The 18,031-nt window shown below is 42.1% G+C and overlaps 1 protein-coding gene across 1 annotated transcript in view; it reads right to left on the bottom strand.

Annotated features, from left to right (window-relative positions):
- Positions 1-1,648: 1,648 nt before the first annotated feature.
- BFAR (bifunctional apoptosis regulator) overlaps positions 1,649-18,031 on the bottom strand; it is a 29,892-nt gene continuing 13,509 nt past the window's right edge. The window contains exons 5-7 of the mRNA XM_063430300.1: positions 5,640-5,810; positions 4,245-4,447; positions 1,649-3,055 (exon numbers count right to left, since the gene is read on the bottom strand). Of these exons, the coding sequence (XP_063286370.1) occupies positions 2,863-3,055; positions 4,245-4,447; positions 5,640-5,810 (567 nt within the window). The 3' untranslated portion in view covers positions 1,649-2,862. The remainder of the gene's footprint in view (positions 3,056-4,244; positions 4,448-5,639; positions 5,811-18,031) is intronic.

Here is an 18,031-nt window from a genome sequence, read left to right as displayed (position 1 = left end):
AAGTCTTTAGTTTTGAAAAACCTGCATCGCTGCAGGGATATGATAGCATTCTACCAATATAACTGGAGCAAATACAAACCACGGTCTGTAAATTCATAAATAGGACATGAGGTCATGCATTTAGACTAGAAGAAAAGAGATTTAGGCAAAGGAAAGGATTTTTATTTTTCTCCCCATTAACAATAAGGAGGTGAAATTCTATTACTCATTTCTGCAAGTAACAGAATGAGTTTCTACTCACCAGGGGCTGATGACAAGGTTTGAGCCCTGGCGTCATCGGTCACCAAGAAGCTAAAATACGAAAACTGCGTAAAGTTATCTTGGATAAGTAGATATTGCATATCTTTGATTAATAGTCTAAGAAATAAATGCAGTACACTTAAGAAATAAAAAATTGAAAAAAAAACAAACAACTAAAAAAAACTAAATCTTTAATTCCATTTCTTACCAAAAAAAAAAAAAAATCTCAGCTTCACAGTATTTGTGCATACAAACAATGTACAGAACAAGTTATCAGTTACAAAACCATGTTGGAAGTTTCATGAAATATTAGTATTCAAATATGAATCAAATGTGTACACACAAGAAAAAGTAATGTATTTTATATAGGTATATCTACAAACACAAGGACCAGATGGCAAAAATCAGTCTGCGTGGTTCAGATCAACAAATACAAAGCGGAATTAGACATCTACATGTGTTTCAAATCATGAACTACACTGGAGCTTGAAATAATGTTTTGATAAACACTCAAGATATCAGAAACGTGCAACTACCCACCTCCTCCACCCCAACCCACCCACCCACACAATTAGCCACTTTTAGAAACTTGTTATTTAAAAAAAAAAAGAAAAAAAAAAAAATTGTTCAATCAATTACTACAGTGGTTATGGTGACATTTGTATCCTGGCGCAACACCTCACATTGTAAGCAGTTAAACAATTTTAGAACGGTTTAACTTCTTGCATTGGATCTGCCAAGCTCTGCTCCCTGCCTCCAACTACTTCAGATATAGCTTTAAGCACTCTGTTGGCACAAAGCCTGGCTAATGGAAAAGCATACTTGGGAGTTTGCAGCGCTTCAACTGAAGTAGTGGAGATGGAGGACAGTGCCAAGTGTATCCCATGTAAGAGGTTATAAAAACGGTTTACTTACAATGGGGGTATTTCACCCCACAATACCGGAAATACTTTGGCAGGGATGTGACACTACTCTATATGAAATGGTCCTTCAGGACACTAATCCTCAGACACATTCAGTACATCACAGGTATCTTAAGGTCTCAAATGGCCAATGCGCTCCTGCATCCATCATTATAAACCTAAATGAATACAAGTTCTCTGTTCTGCCTCAGCTATTGCTAGGCTTAGCCTACTGTCCAAGAGTGTCAGCTGATCACTCTACAACAAGAAGCTTAGTCCTACACTGATGTGCTGAACTCCATCATACATAGTGGAGAATGAGAGCTGCGCCTGGAAGACCTGTTGCACGTGTCTCTCTCGGGCACTCCTGGCACCATAACCACAACAATTTACTATAGTGGTTATGGTGCTTGGAGAATCAACTTTCTGTCTGAGCTTCGTGACATACAAGTTTGAAATAAGAAGTTGCATAGCAATATAAAAAAAACAAAAAGGATAATTGACCATTTTCAACTAGGATACCAATAAATGTTTATTCCAGAAATAACTATGACCAAATTCAAAATTGATTAATTGGAGCATTCCTTTAAAAGCACACAGGTTTAGCTTTTTGAGCACATTTTAAAAATATAAAGCCTGCCAATCAATTGTTTTATACCACATATGTATACAGCTGTAAAAACAAACATTACAACATTTTGCTAATTAAACTTGAGCTTTTTTTCCCCCCCCTCTTTTGGTCAAATAAAATGCCATTTACCACTATACAAGCCTGTTACCCAAGCATTTCAGTTATCTGACAAGTTTAAAATTAAGAGTATAATCTAATCTGGAAAGAAGAAAAAAAAAAAAAATAGATGTTAAAAGCGGTAATAAAAATTATGTACATTTCCTCAGAGGAGAATATAACTTCAGAACGTTTGACACAGTAGCTTTTTTTTTGTTTTTTTAATCACAAACAACCTGTAAAATCATAGAACATAATCTAGGTTGCTTTCTGCTAATTTAATGTCTCAATGCATTCCCGCTATCCTACAATTTTACATGTTGAAATTTTAGGATTGCTTAAAAATCATACTTTGAAATCAAGCAAACTGATTTTGGCAATATTCCAGTTATTTTTCTAATTTTAGTGTGTTCGTTCTTTTCTTCATTATTTATGTAGATTTAAAAACAGATGGCACGAGCCACGGAATATCTGTGAAAGATAATATTTTAAATACTTTTACCACAGTGAAATTAGAGGAACCAATATCAAACACAAATTGACATGCTTTCATATAGTGAAATGAACAGTGACCTAATCCACCATCAACATCCAGAAATTGTAATGGGTTTGGCATAGGTCTCCTATAGATTTTACAAAATCATGCTATTTCTCATGACCATGCCAAGACAGGTCCCATGTGAACAAAACATCTAGCTGTTGGTGTTCGATTAAAAACCAATTTCTTTTTGAACGGACTAAAAAGTTTATTTATCAGAAACCCGTGACTATCCCAATCACATTATAAAATAAACTAGACACATTTGCTCCCAATACATTAATTATCTGCTTCCTTGGAGAGGAAAAAGAAAAAAAAATAATAATAATATTGATCACCGCAATTAAAGAAAACGTGTTGCAAGAGAGGTATAAAAACCATCTTGACCTTCTGTTAAGAAGTGCAGACTTCTGACATGCCCTATTCATTCAGTCTCTGGTGTGCATTTCTGAAATTCACATCGCTTGTGTTTCCAGTCTTCTAATTTCTTTGACAACCAGATCAATGTTTATTATTGGGTTAAAATACAAAGCCCAGTAAAACAAGCAGTTGCAGATAAACTGAGGAATTACAGGCCAGAAAATGGCGACAAAGAGTCCCTGGGTTGACATTTTCCAAAAATGTCCCCACATTAGACGTGGAAGAGATCTGAAAGACAAAAATAAGAATTATATACATGATAATTTAGTAATGGAATAATAGGTGTTGGAGAGCGTTAATTTTTAGGGCAGCTCTCACTTTGAACATGGCACACAGTTCATTGAGAAGTCTGGGGCCATTAATTCTGGTCCAAGATGGGTATAATTAAAAAAAAAAAAAAAAAAAACAAGGGTTGCCTTTCTAGGGAAAGAGAGAAAGAGCTCTCCCTGCTGAGTCTGAAGTTCATGCACTGCGGTCTTGACGGAGAGATTCAACATGTGGTGCGCCGAAGGTTGCCCATCCCCTGCTTTAGAGGAACCCATTAAGAAGATAGATACAGTGGAAATGCTTTTTTTTTTTCCCCAGGATATATGACATGGAACGGATCGCTTAAGAACTTTAGTTTTTCTGGCCATGGCAGTGGAGGTTGGACCCCAGGTAAGTAGTAAAACCATTCTACTTACAAGGTAGAGGTGAGATTGCACCAGGGCACTCCAGGCCCAGTAACTATGGTAAGAAGTGTGGTATACTGTAGAGGTTATGGTGCCTGGAAGGTTTCTTTAGAGGTCTAGTTTCCTGTCTTATTGGCTGTGAGGGAAGGACCTAAACCAGTGGTAGATGCTACCGTCGAGCAATGAAGGCTAGCATCTTGAGCTGCTGCAACAAATACTACTAGCGGCATGCAGTCACTACGCTGTTCCGGCCAGCACTACTCACGATTGGTGTAGAGCCCTCACATTCTGACGTCACAGGCACCCTTACAGGCTAAACATTTTAATGCCACAACAAAAAGAAAACCCACTTATCAGTGCAATGTCACAGATTTAGTATGTTACCACATTAACATAAGCACCCACATGCCAAGGAACCCTTCAGAACCCAATTAACAAGATACTTCTCCCCCTCTCCCTCTCCCCACAGAGGATTTTCCATTCTCCATCTGTCCAGTCAACTCCTCTTACTATTTCAGCTTGCGTATGCTTTGATATAAAAATATCATACAGTATAGCTGAAGGATCAGAATATTGGTGTGAAAAGTGGTTAAACGCAGAGAAGACCAGTGGCTGTGATAAATGAGTGTGGACTTAATTTTGTAAGAGATATTGAATATTTATGTTAAAGATTGTAATTATTTTAGTTTCATTTGACATGCATGCAAAGCGATGTATGTAGAAGGAAGACACGAGCAAATACCTACTTTAGTTCTCTCCTTGACCACAATCTCCAGAATGAGAATAATTCCTGGACGGAGAGCAACATTGCATTAACAATAATAAACCGTGATGTCCAATAATGAACTTCTAACCAGTCCCAAGCAAACTCAGCAATAAGTTGATATGGAAGAAACAAATACTTCACAATAAACTCTCTCCATTGCTTCCATGTTGGTTCATGCAGATCCTGTCGGTGGAATGGGTAGATTAACATAAATAAATCCAGGATTTCAAAATAGGTGATAAAAGAACACACCACTGCAAAAACTATAGTGAACAATAATATTGACACAAGACATCTGGAGGATTTACAATTTTTTTTTTAATACAATAAAAAGAGAGTTCCCCAAAACCTTTGGTAGTGGATGGGGCACTAGGCACGGTAAAAGATTTTCACTTACAAGGAAAATGGCACCTAATGTCACAGGAGACCTCACGTGGTCGAATTATAGGTGCAGGCCTGAGCTAGAACATCATACCCACTACTACACAATGTAGTGGTTCTGGGTCACTAGGACCAAATTCTTGTTAATTTGTAAGGTGTGACCAAAACTAGAAGTAGCCAAGGCACCGGAGGTCGCTTGCTCACACATTGATAATAAAGAATGTCCATTTGTGCCATAGCATAATTAACTTTGGTCATAAGAAATGGAAACTTTTTTTTTTTAATAATTTCTAAGTAATTTCTTCTCGATTTTGTGGAGGTTTTGAACTGCACTTTCTATTTCATGAACACCTGAAATTATCTTTTCCAGAAAGAATTAGACTTGTCCCTTTAAGGGAGTTAGATTTTTGCCTTTTTATTACTACATTCAACTTGCTTACAATTATGTCAATATTTACGGTTGGTCTTCAGAGAAAAAAAAACAAACAAAAAAAAAACACGCATGAAATTAGGCTATGCCAACTGCTACAATGAATTTGGTGGCAATATGGCTATTGCTATGTTTTTAAGTTTGTTATAGATGCTGGAGGACGTTTTGACAATCCTAGAACATCGTATTTTCCTACCCCGGTCTCATCTCTCTAGCTGCATGCAAGTAAACAATGCAAGGTTACTGTATCTTAATTCAGAATTCACCCTCACAGTTACATCTAAATTATAAGGACAGACTCTGTATAGAAAAAAAAAATATGATCAGGGCTCATACTTTTAGTACAGTCTTCAAATGTAAAGAAGAATAACTTCCCAATTCTGCTACTTACATCATTCCAGGTGTTCCATGCCTGACACTCCGATATATTGTTACCAGCAAAGAAATATGCATTAACAGTTGTCTACTCCAATATATTTTATCCATCCCCAACATTCATGTTCATTTTATTGCTTTTCCCTCCCTTATCCAACCACATAAACGTTTAGGAGGTAAAGTACTCACAATGAATGTGGAGATTATATCTTCCTGTTGATCTTCTTCTAAAGGACACGTTGTGTGGATGAAAGGTAAAAATGTTTCTGTGTAGTCAAAGACGTACATGTACAACATGCTGAGCCGTGGAGAACTCTTCAAAGCATATAACAGAAATAATGACTTTCCAGAGTTCACTGCCTAGAATAAAAAAACAAACCAAAAAAAAAAAAAAAACCACAAACACTACTTTAGTAGAAGAATTTAAAGAACCGAAATTTAGAGAAAAAAAAAGCCTTTGGTGGCTTTATTGGCGTTTATTCACTAAACAGGAAGTCATTACAAACTGAAAGATAACTGCAAAATGAAGGCACAAAAAAAAAAAAAAATCATAATCGATAGCCCCTAAATTTTGTATCAGTACAACAGAACCTTTTGTCATTCTATTAAAATTAGTAAACTGTCAGGGTTATTCACCAATAGCCGAATGGTCCTGAACTGAATGGTGCAAATGCCGCACATGCTAAATCCTGGGCACACACTATTTAACAGTGTTTTGATTGCTCATTAGAGAATCTTACTTCTCTCGACACTATTCATTTATCTCACTATTCCAACTTATGCAGCCTAAAGGTTTTCAAAATAAATAACTTATTTAACAAAACTGGTATTTTGGGAGGATCAGTCAAGTGTACAGCTAAGCCCTAATAAAATGGCAGGCACTCCAGGCTTCAAAAACTACAATGTTATGTAGAACATCTGGGTTCATATGCATAATTTTAACACTTAATGCTCCACAATTCTCAAGGTAGTCGAACTAGAAGTATAGTGGACTTAAAGATTTTCTCCATTTCACCCACTTTCGCCTCACATTTTTTTAAATCAGCTTGAATTCCTGACAATTTTCACTTTAGTAAAAAAACCATGTTAGTGATTAAGTGTCATCTCTGAGTGAATCATCTCAGAGTCTTGGCTACTGTATCAACATCTATTAATTGAACCAGAGCATCAATAGATCATGCTCCTACCACCACACAGTTTATTACCTGGTCTATTCTTGCTCAAAAGAATATCACCATGTTACAAATCGCTATTTGTAACTGGCCCTTTAAATGAGAAATTGCCCTGCTTCCCTGGATTGTGGAGAAGCATGTTTGCCAGCCTCCTGCCTCATGACTATGGCCCCTGGAAGATTGTGCCCCTGAAAACTTATTAACATTTATTGGGTGTGTATGGCCCTTTAAGAACCGTCTGGGGACATATTGTGACTTTGCTGAACAATGCCCCTTTAAGACTATGTCCCCAGACCGGTAAAATAACTTGTTCCTGGCTTTCCCCCACTTGGTTCAGTAAATAGGGCTTACTGAACCAAGTACCACACAGGCAGACCACCCAGAAGTTAAAGAGTGCAGGCAATTTACCTCCCAGGCTGTGAGGTTACTGCCGGTCAATTGCACGTGGCGGCGGCCATCTTGGTTTCCTCGAATGCGGTCAGCGGTGTATGCTAAAGATTCTGTGGAACTGAAATCTGCTACACATTTTGCCGAACACCGCTGACCCTTACCTTCTCCCATACGGAACTTGCAGCTCCAGAGACTAAGTCCCGTTCGAAATGGGACTTAGTCGTTTTTTCGCATGAAATTGACCGACCGCACAGCCCAAATCTATGGAACTGTTTTGGGCAGGAAATTGTGCTTGCGGTCGGTCATAAAGGACTTCCAGCTAACTTTTGATCCACTGGAGGGATTTGGCTGATTTTTGGAAGGGTTTATGTTTGATGTATGCTGAGTCTGAATATGCAACTTTTATTGAAATTGAATGTATGGTTTTAAAGTTACAGTGTGTGTGTAAAAACTGTATTTTTTTTGTATGTAATAATTGGTTTAACTGTTTATCTGAGGGGAGGGAATGTGTGGGCTGCACCAGATGTGTGATTGGTGATTTTATGCCTCCCCCTGGGAGTGTCCTATTTGCATGTAACCTCAATAAAAGCCAGGCTGGGTGTTCCAGACCTCAGACCTCTTCTGACCCTCAATACGTAGCCGTGTCTCGTTATTGGAGGGAACTGCTATATCACACTGGGGATTGCTATGCTCTGCATATTCCCCTGAGCTCTTAATCACTTAGCTCTTTTAAGAGCTTGTTCCTGTTACGCTCTCCTGGAGGAGAGGTCTTCCCCACACGGTCCTGGAGGACAGAAGCCGATCCAGGGTGGAAGGAAGACGGCGCGGCTCCAGTTAAGCTACGGCGGTTGTGGAGCCTGCGGTGGTTGTGGTGTCGTCTGCAGTGCTTGGAGTCCTCTGAGAGCGCTAGGAGCATCCATCAACGGAGGGTACTCGGTCGGGGTACACGGAGCTCCGTTACACACCAGTATTTACCAACCTTTTAGCCACTAGTTATATATGCAATGTTTTTACTTGCTTTCCAGGATTAAAAAGACTACCTTAAATGCCTTGGCCATTGTCAAACATTTAATAAACCAGTCAAAAATTATACCAACAAGACTAAGTAAAGGTCATCTAACCTAGCCAACACAAGATGGCTGATTAGGGATCAGATTAATGCTCAACCAATAAAACATGAGACATGACAGCTTGGTCGAATACCCAGTGGATGGAAAGGTAAATAAAACAATGTGTCAGCAACCCGCCTACCTTCATATGCATTTTGCAACCCATTAAGATACCAGTTACAAAAAAGTGACATCTTGGAAAATATTGAATCACCTTCTCTAGAGGGAATGGTTTAACCAAATTATATACCATTATTGCAAACCTGCAAGGCAGACTTTTACAGAAACCAAAGTCCGTTCAGATAACTTGGTTATGCAAAATTTAATGGTCCCTTCATACTGGTGTGAAAATCCCAGGCTTTTCAGGTTGGCAAGGCTTAAATACAGGGTTTTTTTCTGTAGCTACACCCAGGACTCACAGCACCCAACCCTGCAGGATTTGCCCTAAGCAGAGCCTGGGCCCAATACAGCATTGTAACAGCTACACCCAGGACTCACAGCACCCAACCCTGCTGGTTTGCTCTTAGAGGTAGCATTTCTGGATGACCATTTTGAGAATACCTGGACTTCTTTTTCCCATTTCGGTATTAAATTATATTCCCATCTATCTCCATCCCCACATTATTAGTGCTTAATTGATGACGATTGCACCCTTCATCCTTAACCCTTGTTTAGTTAAATGATTGTTTTGCTAGTGTAAGTCATAAATAGGGAACATCCCTATTCCTAGTTAACAGAGCCTAGTTAACAGAAATTAACTAGGCTTAGAGTGCAATAACCAACACTAGCAAAACAAACATTTAACTAAACAAGGGTTAAGGATGAAGGGTGCAATAGTCACCAATTAAGCAGTAATACCGTGGGGGGTGGGGATAGAAAGAAATACAATTTAAAACAAAAGTAGGAGAAATAAGAAGTCCAGGTATTCAAGATGATCATCCAGAAATGCTACCTCTGCTTATGGCAAGTCCTGCAGGGTTGTGTGCTGTGAGTCCTGGGTGTAGCTGGTTCTGTATTGTATGGGGCCCAGGCTCTGCTTATGGCAAGTCCTGCAGGGTTGTGTGCTGTGAGTCCTGGGTGTAGCTGGTTCTGTATTGTATGGAGCCCAGGCTCTGCTTATGGCAAGTCCTGCAGGGTTGTGTGCTGTGAGTACTGGGTGTAGCTGGTTCTGTATTGTATGGGGCCCAGGCTCTGCTTATGGCAAGTCCTGCAGGGTTGTGTGCTGTGAGTCCTGGGTGTAGCTGGTTCTGTATTGTATGGAGCCCAGGCTCTGCTTATGGCAAGTCCTGCAGGGTTGTGTGCTGTGAGTCCTGGTTCTGTATTGTATGGGGCCCAGGCTATAAAGGAGAGAATCTAGGGTTAGATAAGACAGATTGTGGGTGGGGAATAATTGAGGTGTTAAAAACAAAATCAAGGAAAAAGCAGATGAAAGGGAATTTAAATTTAAAGGGACTCTATAGTCACCATATAAAAGCAAGAAAGACAGGTCCCCCAGCCTTCCTTCTTGCTTTTATATGTACTTTCATTCATTAAAAAAAAATTCGGTGTTTTTATATTAAAAACTTACCTCCGTTCCAGCGCCGAGCTCCCCGCTAGGCCACGCCCCCTTTTTCGTCAAAATGACGAAATTGCGGGGCCCAATAGGACGCTTCTCTGTGAGCGATGTGGTGCGCATGCGCGGCTTCGCGCTGCACCCATCGCGTTCTTCATAGAGCGGCATTGAATGCCGCCCTATGAAGAACCTGAGCGCTTTACTGCGCATGTGCACGGAATGCGCGTTCGCGAGCTGAGCTGTCTGACTGACCGCTCAGCTCGCTTTCTAAAATTATCAATAAGGGGGGGACCTACTGTCCCCCCCCCCGGCCCCCACCCCTGTGCGGCGGGTGGGGGCCCTAAAATTATCAATAAGGGGGGGGGGGGGGGAGACCTACTGTCCCCCTCCCGGCCCCCACCCCTGTGCGGCGGGTGGGGGCCCTAAAATTATCAATAAGGGGGGAGACCTACTGTCCCCCTCCCGGCCCCCACCCCTGTGCGGCGGGTGGGGGCCCTAAAATTATCAAGGGGGGGGGGGGGGGGGGAGACCTACTGTCCCCCTCCCGGCACCCACCCCTGTGCGGCGGGTGGGGGCCCTAAAATTATCAATGAGGGGGGGGGACACCTACTGTCCCCCCCCCCGGCCCCCACCCCTGAGCGGCGGCCCTAAAATTATCAATAGGAGGGGGGGACCTATTGTCCCCCCCGGCCCCCACCCCTGAGCGGTGGGTGGGGGGCCCTAAATACAAAGGGGGGGGACCCTAGTTAACCCTTCCTTCCCCCCCAAAAAAAAAAAAAAATATCTCCCTACCTACCCCCCTCACCCTAAAAATAAGGGGGGGGAACATTAACTAAAAACCTGTAAAAAAAAAAAAAAGATAAAAAAAAAAAAACTTACCATTTGATGTTTTTTCTTCTAAAATCTTTTCTTCAGCCCTAAAAAAGGCCAAATAAAAATCCATAATAACCGACGCAAAAAAAAAAAAAAAACGAGCGCAAAAAAAAAAATAATCCATCTTCACCCATGGAGGGCTCCGCGCAGACTGAGCTCCGCAGGGCGGGGGAAGGCTTATAAAGCCTTGCCCCGCCCTGCAATTAGGCTAAGAACTCTGATTGGTGGGTTTAAGCCAATCAGAGTGCTCTTTGTCATTTTACAAGCGTGGGAACGTTCTTTGGAATTTTCCCACGCTTGTAAAATGACACAGAGCACTGTGATTGGATGCACAACACAAGACAAACGGAGTTCAGTCTGCGCGGAGCCCTCCATGGGTGAAGATGGATTATTTTTTTTGGCGCTCTGTTTCTCTTTTTTTTTTTTTTTAATTGCGTCGGTTATTATGGCTTTTTATTTGCCCTTTTTTGGGGCTGAAGAAAGAAGATTTTAGAAGAAAAAACATCAAATGGTAAGTTTTTTTTATCTCTCTTTTTTTTTTTTTTTTTACAGGTTTTTAGTTAATGTCCCCCCCCTCATTATTTTTAGGGTGAGGGGGATTTTTTTTTTTTTTGGGGGGGGGGGGGGGGGGGGGGGGAGGGTTAACTAGGGTCCCCCCCCCGCTTTGTATTTAGGGCCCCCACCCACCGCTCAGGGGTGGGGGCCGGGGGGGACAGTAGGTCCCCCCCCCTTATTGATCAATTTAGGGCCCCCACCCACCACTCAGGGGTGGGGGCCGGGGGAGGACAGTAGGTCCCCCCCTCATTGATAATTTTAGGGCCCCCACCCGCCGCACAGGGGTGGGGGCAGTAGGTTCCCCCCCCCCCCTTATCGATAATTTTAGGGCCCCCACCCACCGCTCGGGGGGGGGGCAGTAGGTCCCCCCCCTTATTGATAAGGGGGGGGAAGGAGAGTAGGTCTCCCCCCCCCCCCCCCCCCTTCAACCACTATTGTGGACAGTAAGCGTCCCTGTGGATTCGGGCTTCAGCTGTCAGCGTTCACAGTGCTTTGTGTGCTGATAGCCCGTCTGATGTATTCACCCAGAATGCATCGGACGAGAGGCCTTTTTAGGGCCTCTGAACTCGGAAGTCCCTCTGGTGGCCGTCTGACTGCAACAAGAGGCGTTCCAAGCTTTCAATGTAAACACTGCATTTTCTCAGAAAATACAGTGCTTACAAGAAAAAGGCTCCGGGTAGCTGTAGCACTCACCTGAACAACCTCATTAAGCTGAAGTTGTTCAGGTGACTATAGTGTCCCTTTAAGGATGAGGGAATGGCAGAGATCAGACTTGTAAGTCATAAATAGGGAACATCATAAATTAACTAGGCTTAGAGTGCAATAACTAACAAGTCTGATCTCTGCCATTCCCTCATATCCTTAAATTTAAATTCCCTTTCATCTGCTTTTTCCTTGATTTTGTTTTTAACACCTCAATTATTCCCCACCCACAATCTGTCTTATCTAACCCTAGATTCTCTTCATAGCCTGGGCCCAATACAGCATTGTAACAGCTACACCCAGGACTCACAGAACCCAACCCTGCAGGATTTGCCCTAAGCAAAGGTAGCATTTCTGGATGATCCTCCTACTGCTCCTAGCAGCTGGTGATGTCTCTAATACCTGGGTCACCTACTGTTAGTACCGAGTCACCTGGTACTAACAAAACACAACAATCTAATATCTAATCCATTTAACTCACTATAATTCCTTCTTTAAAGCTGCCCTCTGGAATGCACGCTTTGTGTGCAGCACCATTAAGTCTACTTTCATCCATGACCTATCTCACACTCCCTAAACCAACTTGCACTAATGGAAACATGGCTGGCTCTCTCCCTCCGATACTGCTACCACTGCCTCACTATCCTTTGGTGGTCTCCCCTTTATGCACAACACAAGACAAACTGAGAGTAAAGGCGGCGGGGTGTAGGTTTTCTGCTTTCACCCCACTGCCCCCCCCCCCATACCTCTCTTTTTCCATTCATTCAATTCACCTATTCAAACCCTTCTCTGCTAACATTGCTGTTATCTATCGCCCACATGGTTCCCCCTCCTATTCCTTGACCACTTTGCTGCCTGGCTACCCTACTTCCTCTCTAATATTCCATCCCTAATTCTTGGGGACTTCAATATTCCCATTAACCCACCTTTGACCTCAGCAGCCTCTAAACTACTTTCAATTACTTCCTCCCTTGGGCTATTGCAGTGGGCTAATTCTCCCACCCATGTAGCTGGCAATAACCTCGGCCTAATTTTCTCTAAAGCATGTACAGTATCTAATATCTGCAACACTCCATTTCCTCTGCTCATTTCTTATCGTTTGCTCTCCAGAACCTCCTCACCCAACAACCTCAGCCTAACTCCCCCTAAACTCAGGAGGAACCTCAATTCTATTGACCTCCAGCAGCGGTCAGCTGATATTGATTCACAACTGCTATCCATCCCTTCTCTTTTCCTGTCCCTCACTGGTCATCTCCACATATAACACTACCTCCCACTTGAAAACTGCAGCCCCGTTCCAAATATGCACCTTGAGGAGGACACGCCCTCAACCATGGCATACTAAATCGACACTATTTGCAAAGTTGCTCTCCTTGTGCTGAACGCTCCTGGAGGAAGTCTCACACCCAGTCAGACTTTCTCCATTATAGATTCATATTGTGTTCATAAAGCGCAGCCCTTGCCAAAAAACAGTCATACTTTTCCTCTCATTAGTTCAAGCTACTGCAATCCCAGGCGTCTTTAACAACTTTAACTCTTCTTCGCCCTGCTGTGACCACCCCCCAAACTAACCTTACAGCAGATAACTTTGCATGCTACTTTACCAACAAGACTGAACAGCTAAGGAAATAATTCTCCCCACCTTGCCATTCTCTTTCTCAACCACACGTAGATCATGCCTTTCCTACGCTTCAGACTCTCTCCCCGGCTACTGAACAAGAGGTGGCTGCGCTTCTCCTTTCTTCTTGCCCCACCACTTGCCCGCTCGATCCCGTCCCACCTCACATTATTAGACCTCTCTCCCCTTGTCTTGTGCCTTCCTCAACTGCTCTCTCCTCTGGCATTGTCCCTGCAGACCTTAAACGTGCCACTGTAGTACCTATCCTGAAAAAAAAATAGACAACTCTTGACCCGTCCTCCCCCTCTAACAATCGTCCCATATCCATGCTCCGAGAAAGAAGAAAATAGAAAATACAGAGTATCCTGGAGGGTACAGGAGGATCAAGAAGTACGCCTGCAGTTACTTTGTATCATGACAGCAGTCCATGTGCAAGTAAAATGTAACTTTTAATAATCAATTTTAAAAGCAAACTAAGCAAATAGAATGTAACTTTAGATAGTTAATGTAAACACAAACAGGTCTGTGGAATAATAGTAGGACAGCCCAGTGGTGATATATTCAATGCTTTTAACTTATATGCAAGTTATTAAATTCTTTTTATACTTTACTCTGGAATTGCACTTTATTTTTCTCCATATACTCTCTCTTTTGAGCAAATACTCTGACTGATGGGAGTGTGAAGAATCAGAAGAAAAAGATTTCACTCAAGGCTGATTTACATCTGATAATTTGTGAGTGGCCAATTGTAAATTTTAACACCTCACTTACTCCCACACAGTTATACGCTATGTCTCTCCATTTTATCTGTATTTAGCAGATGATCCCCTATTCTATATTGCATTTGTATTGAAGACAAGAGGAAGTCTTTGGGGACTTTGTTCTGGAAACTTAACCCCACGAAGGGAAGTTTCATTTTGTTTATATACCATCACTGTTTTTTTCACATATTCTGTTTTGTTTGGATCAAGAAGTACGCCTGCAGTTACTTTGTATCATGACAGCAGTCCATGTGCAAGTAAAATGTAACTTTTAATAATCAATTTTAAAAGCAAACTAAGCAAATAGAATGTAACTTTAGATAGTTAATGTAAACACAAACAGGTCTGTGGAATAATAGTAGGACAGAGATACTAGAGAAGTGGAGAAAGGAGGTTGAGAGATGGCTCCAATAGGAAGGAATAAAATATAATTAGAGGTCTGTGTCCGAATGCGGACAAAATTTCCATTTAAATAGCCCGTCCTTTTTGTCCGCATTCGGTTCCCCTTGATGAGCCGTTAGTCGGCAAAACGCGCGTCAGCAGTTAGTCAGCGAAACGCGCGTCGGGACTAGTACAGGAGAGGGTGAAGTGACAGATAGGAATTCAAGCTGAATTAGATGATTTGATAAATTCGTAGACAGTCACCCTTTTCCAGACCATTCATTCTGTATTCAAATTTGGATTTCAGTAAGGACGCTATACTACAATGTTTGGGTAGTGATTTCTACTCGAGGTAGCTTTTTAGCTCAACGTGACAGAAGTGGGGGAGGTTTTTTGTAAATATGTTGTGATTGATTATAGGAGTGTACTTTGGGGGTTTCTACACAGACCTCTATATTATATTATTCCTTCCTATTGGAGCCATCTCTAAACCTCCTTTTTCTCCACTTCTCTAGTATCTCTGTCCTACTATTATTCCACAGACCTGTTTGTGTTTACATTAACTATCTAAAGTTACATTCTATTTGCTTAGTTTGCTTTTAAAAATTGATTATTAAAAGTTACATTTTACTTGCACATGGACTGCTGTCATGATACAAAGTAACTGCAGGCGTACTTCTTGATACTCCTGTACCCTCCAGGATACTCTGTATTTTCTATTTTCTTCTCTCAGTTATTCAGTAGGGGTTACCCCCCACATTGCTTTAGCAGTCTGACACATTCTCCCTATTTTTGTTTTTCTAATTTAAACATATCCATGCTCCCTTTTTCTTCAAGCTTCTGGAAAGACTTGTCTTTGCCCGTGTGTCTAGTTTCCTCAATTCCAACTCTCTACTTGACCCTCTTCAGTCTGGCTTCTGCCCTCTCCACTCTGAAACTGCTCTTATCAAAGTTACTAACGGCCTAATTGCAGCAAAATCCACAGGCCACTACTCCATATTAATTCTTCTTGACCTCTGCTGCATTTGACACCATTGATCATGCTCTCCTCCTTCAAACTCTTCAATTGCTCGGTCTGTCCTCTCGTGGTTTTCCTCATCTCTCCCAACGCTCAGTGTCTCCTTTTCTAAGGATAACTCCTGCCCTCGTCCTGGTTGGAGTCCCCCAAGGGTCTGTCCTTGGTTCCCTTCTATTTTCTCATTATACTGCCTCTCTTGGCAAACTTATGGTCTCCTTTGGATTCCACTACCACCTGTACACTGACGACACCTATATCTCTCCTCCCCAGACCTCTCCCCTGCCGTCCTGGAACGTGTCACTGCTTGCCTTTCTTCCATCTCTGACTGGATGTCCTCCCGCTTTCTGAAACTCAATCTCTCAAAAACTGAGCTCCTTGTCTTTCCTCCCCCTAATACTGATCCCTCCTCTCTCACTCTCAGTATCCCCATAAGTCCATCCTTACTGGACTCTGGCCTCACCTTTGAGCCTCACATCCAGTATGTTACCAAATCCTCTAGATTCAATCTTAAAAACATAGCCCGCATCCACCCCTTTCTTGCACCAGATACTACCAAGGAGCTTGTCCATGCTCTAGTAATTTCCCGCATGGATTATTGTAACCCTCTCCTAATTGGCCTTCCCAAAAGCCGTATTGCCCTGCTAGTCTGTAATGAATGCCGCCGCCAGACTGATTTTCCTCTCTAGTCGGTCCTATCACACCTCATCCCTCTGTCAGTCCTTACATTGGCTCCCTGTATCCTATAGGAGTCAATTCAGAGTGCTAACCCATACATATAAAAGCACTGAACAATTCTAGCCCCTCTTATAGCTCTTCACAGATCCATAAGTATGCCCCTTCTCGGTCTCTCTGCTCTGCCCATGACCTTCTCCTGTCCGCAGCTCGCACCCGTACAGCAAACTCACGCTTGCAGGACTTCTCATGTGCCGCTCCCATCCTATGAAATAGCCTGCCTGCCCCAATCAGACTCTCCCCTAGTCTTCAATTGTTTAAAAAGTGCCTTAAAACCCATCTCTTTAGGAACGCATATGGCCTCCCAGAGTAACCTCTACCTTACATACCCGTTACTTTCCCTCTCCTAAAGGGCAGCACTCTACTCTCCTCCAGCTCTGCTTCACTCCCACCTTATTTGATTGATATTTCTGTCCCAATATGTTCTATACCCCCACATCCTATAGACTAAGCTCGTTTGAGCAGGGTCCTCTTCAACCTACTGTTCCTGTAAGTTTTCTTGTAATTGTCCTATTTATAGTTAAATACCCCTCTCATATTATTGTAAACTGCTATGGAATCTGTTGGTGCTATATCAAATGGCAATCAATAAATAAAATAAAATAAATATATAAATAAATAAAACAGGGGTACCCTACTGCCTTTCCCGAACATACAGATACATTTATCTTACCAAACTCTATTCTTTCAGTACTTACAAATGAAGAGTATCAACTTAAGGGGCCGGGGCCTGAGCCTCATGACAACTGGTCGCATAATGCAGGAGCTCCCCAATCGGCTCTTGATTTAGGCAACTTATTGCACGTTTTACCACGCACAGCCTACACAGATGGTGTCTTACCTGCCTGCTACGAACACCAACTGGAACAACACTGTTCAGTTTACAGTGGTGCCGACTCAATTACTTGGCAAAGCAGTTAAGGCCTGGTAGAGATACCGGGCGGGAGAAGCATACAATCTGCTGTCCCACGTCTCACCACCCGGGCCGATGGAGGTTATCACAGTCCCATCTGCACTGCCTGAATGTCAGACGGATCTACATAAGTTCTGTGTCGACATTTCACAACGCATCCAAATAACCAAGATTGCAGAAGTGCTTAGCTCTCACAGATGCCCTTTGCAATCAAATACCCAGCTTCAACGTGACTTTCTGAAGAGATTCATGACAAAACTAGAAGCTGTATTCGACAACGGATCAGGCCTACTCTCTGCTATCCTTTTAAAGGGAAAGACTAGGACTTTGCAAGTTCCCAAGTCTGTGGCTAAGTTATGCGGCTCTATGGGCCTGTAGGGATGCCTGGCCTCACCTTGGTTTAATAGAAGCCATCAAAGCTCCTCTGTGAACCCATAATTGTGGAATCGGCTGATCTGGGATTTAAGCTTGTACCTGACAAATGCCAGATTATCCAGTAGACTTCTACCATCTAGAATTTTGCAATATACTTGATCTGTGTTTTGCAATTTAACTGTATTCTCTTATTTTCTCTTTTTTACGCTTAACTTTAAGTCATTTCGCATGTTAGAATCGTTTGAATGGTAGCTATAGTCTTCTCAGTGCAGTTGATCACTTAAGAGTACAGAGACAAGCTCCATTACTTCCTGTTACTCTATTAGTGATTTCCATGTCTAGATAGGTTGTTAGTTGGCATTTTGCTACCCAAATCTATATCTAGAAAGTTCTAGCTGGTTTCTTTCATATAAAAAAAGTACAGGTTTCT

Source organism: Pelobates fuscus, chromosome 8 (genome assembly GCF_036172605.1).
Source record: "Pelobates fuscus isolate aPelFus1 chromosome 8, aPelFus1.pri, whole genome shotgun sequence".
Lineage (NCBI taxonomy): Eukaryota > Metazoa > Chordata > Amphibia > Anura > Pelobatidae > Pelobates > Pelobates fuscus.
Note: the sequence above shows the minus strand (reverse complement) of the source record. Positions and strands in the feature narration are given on the sequence as shown.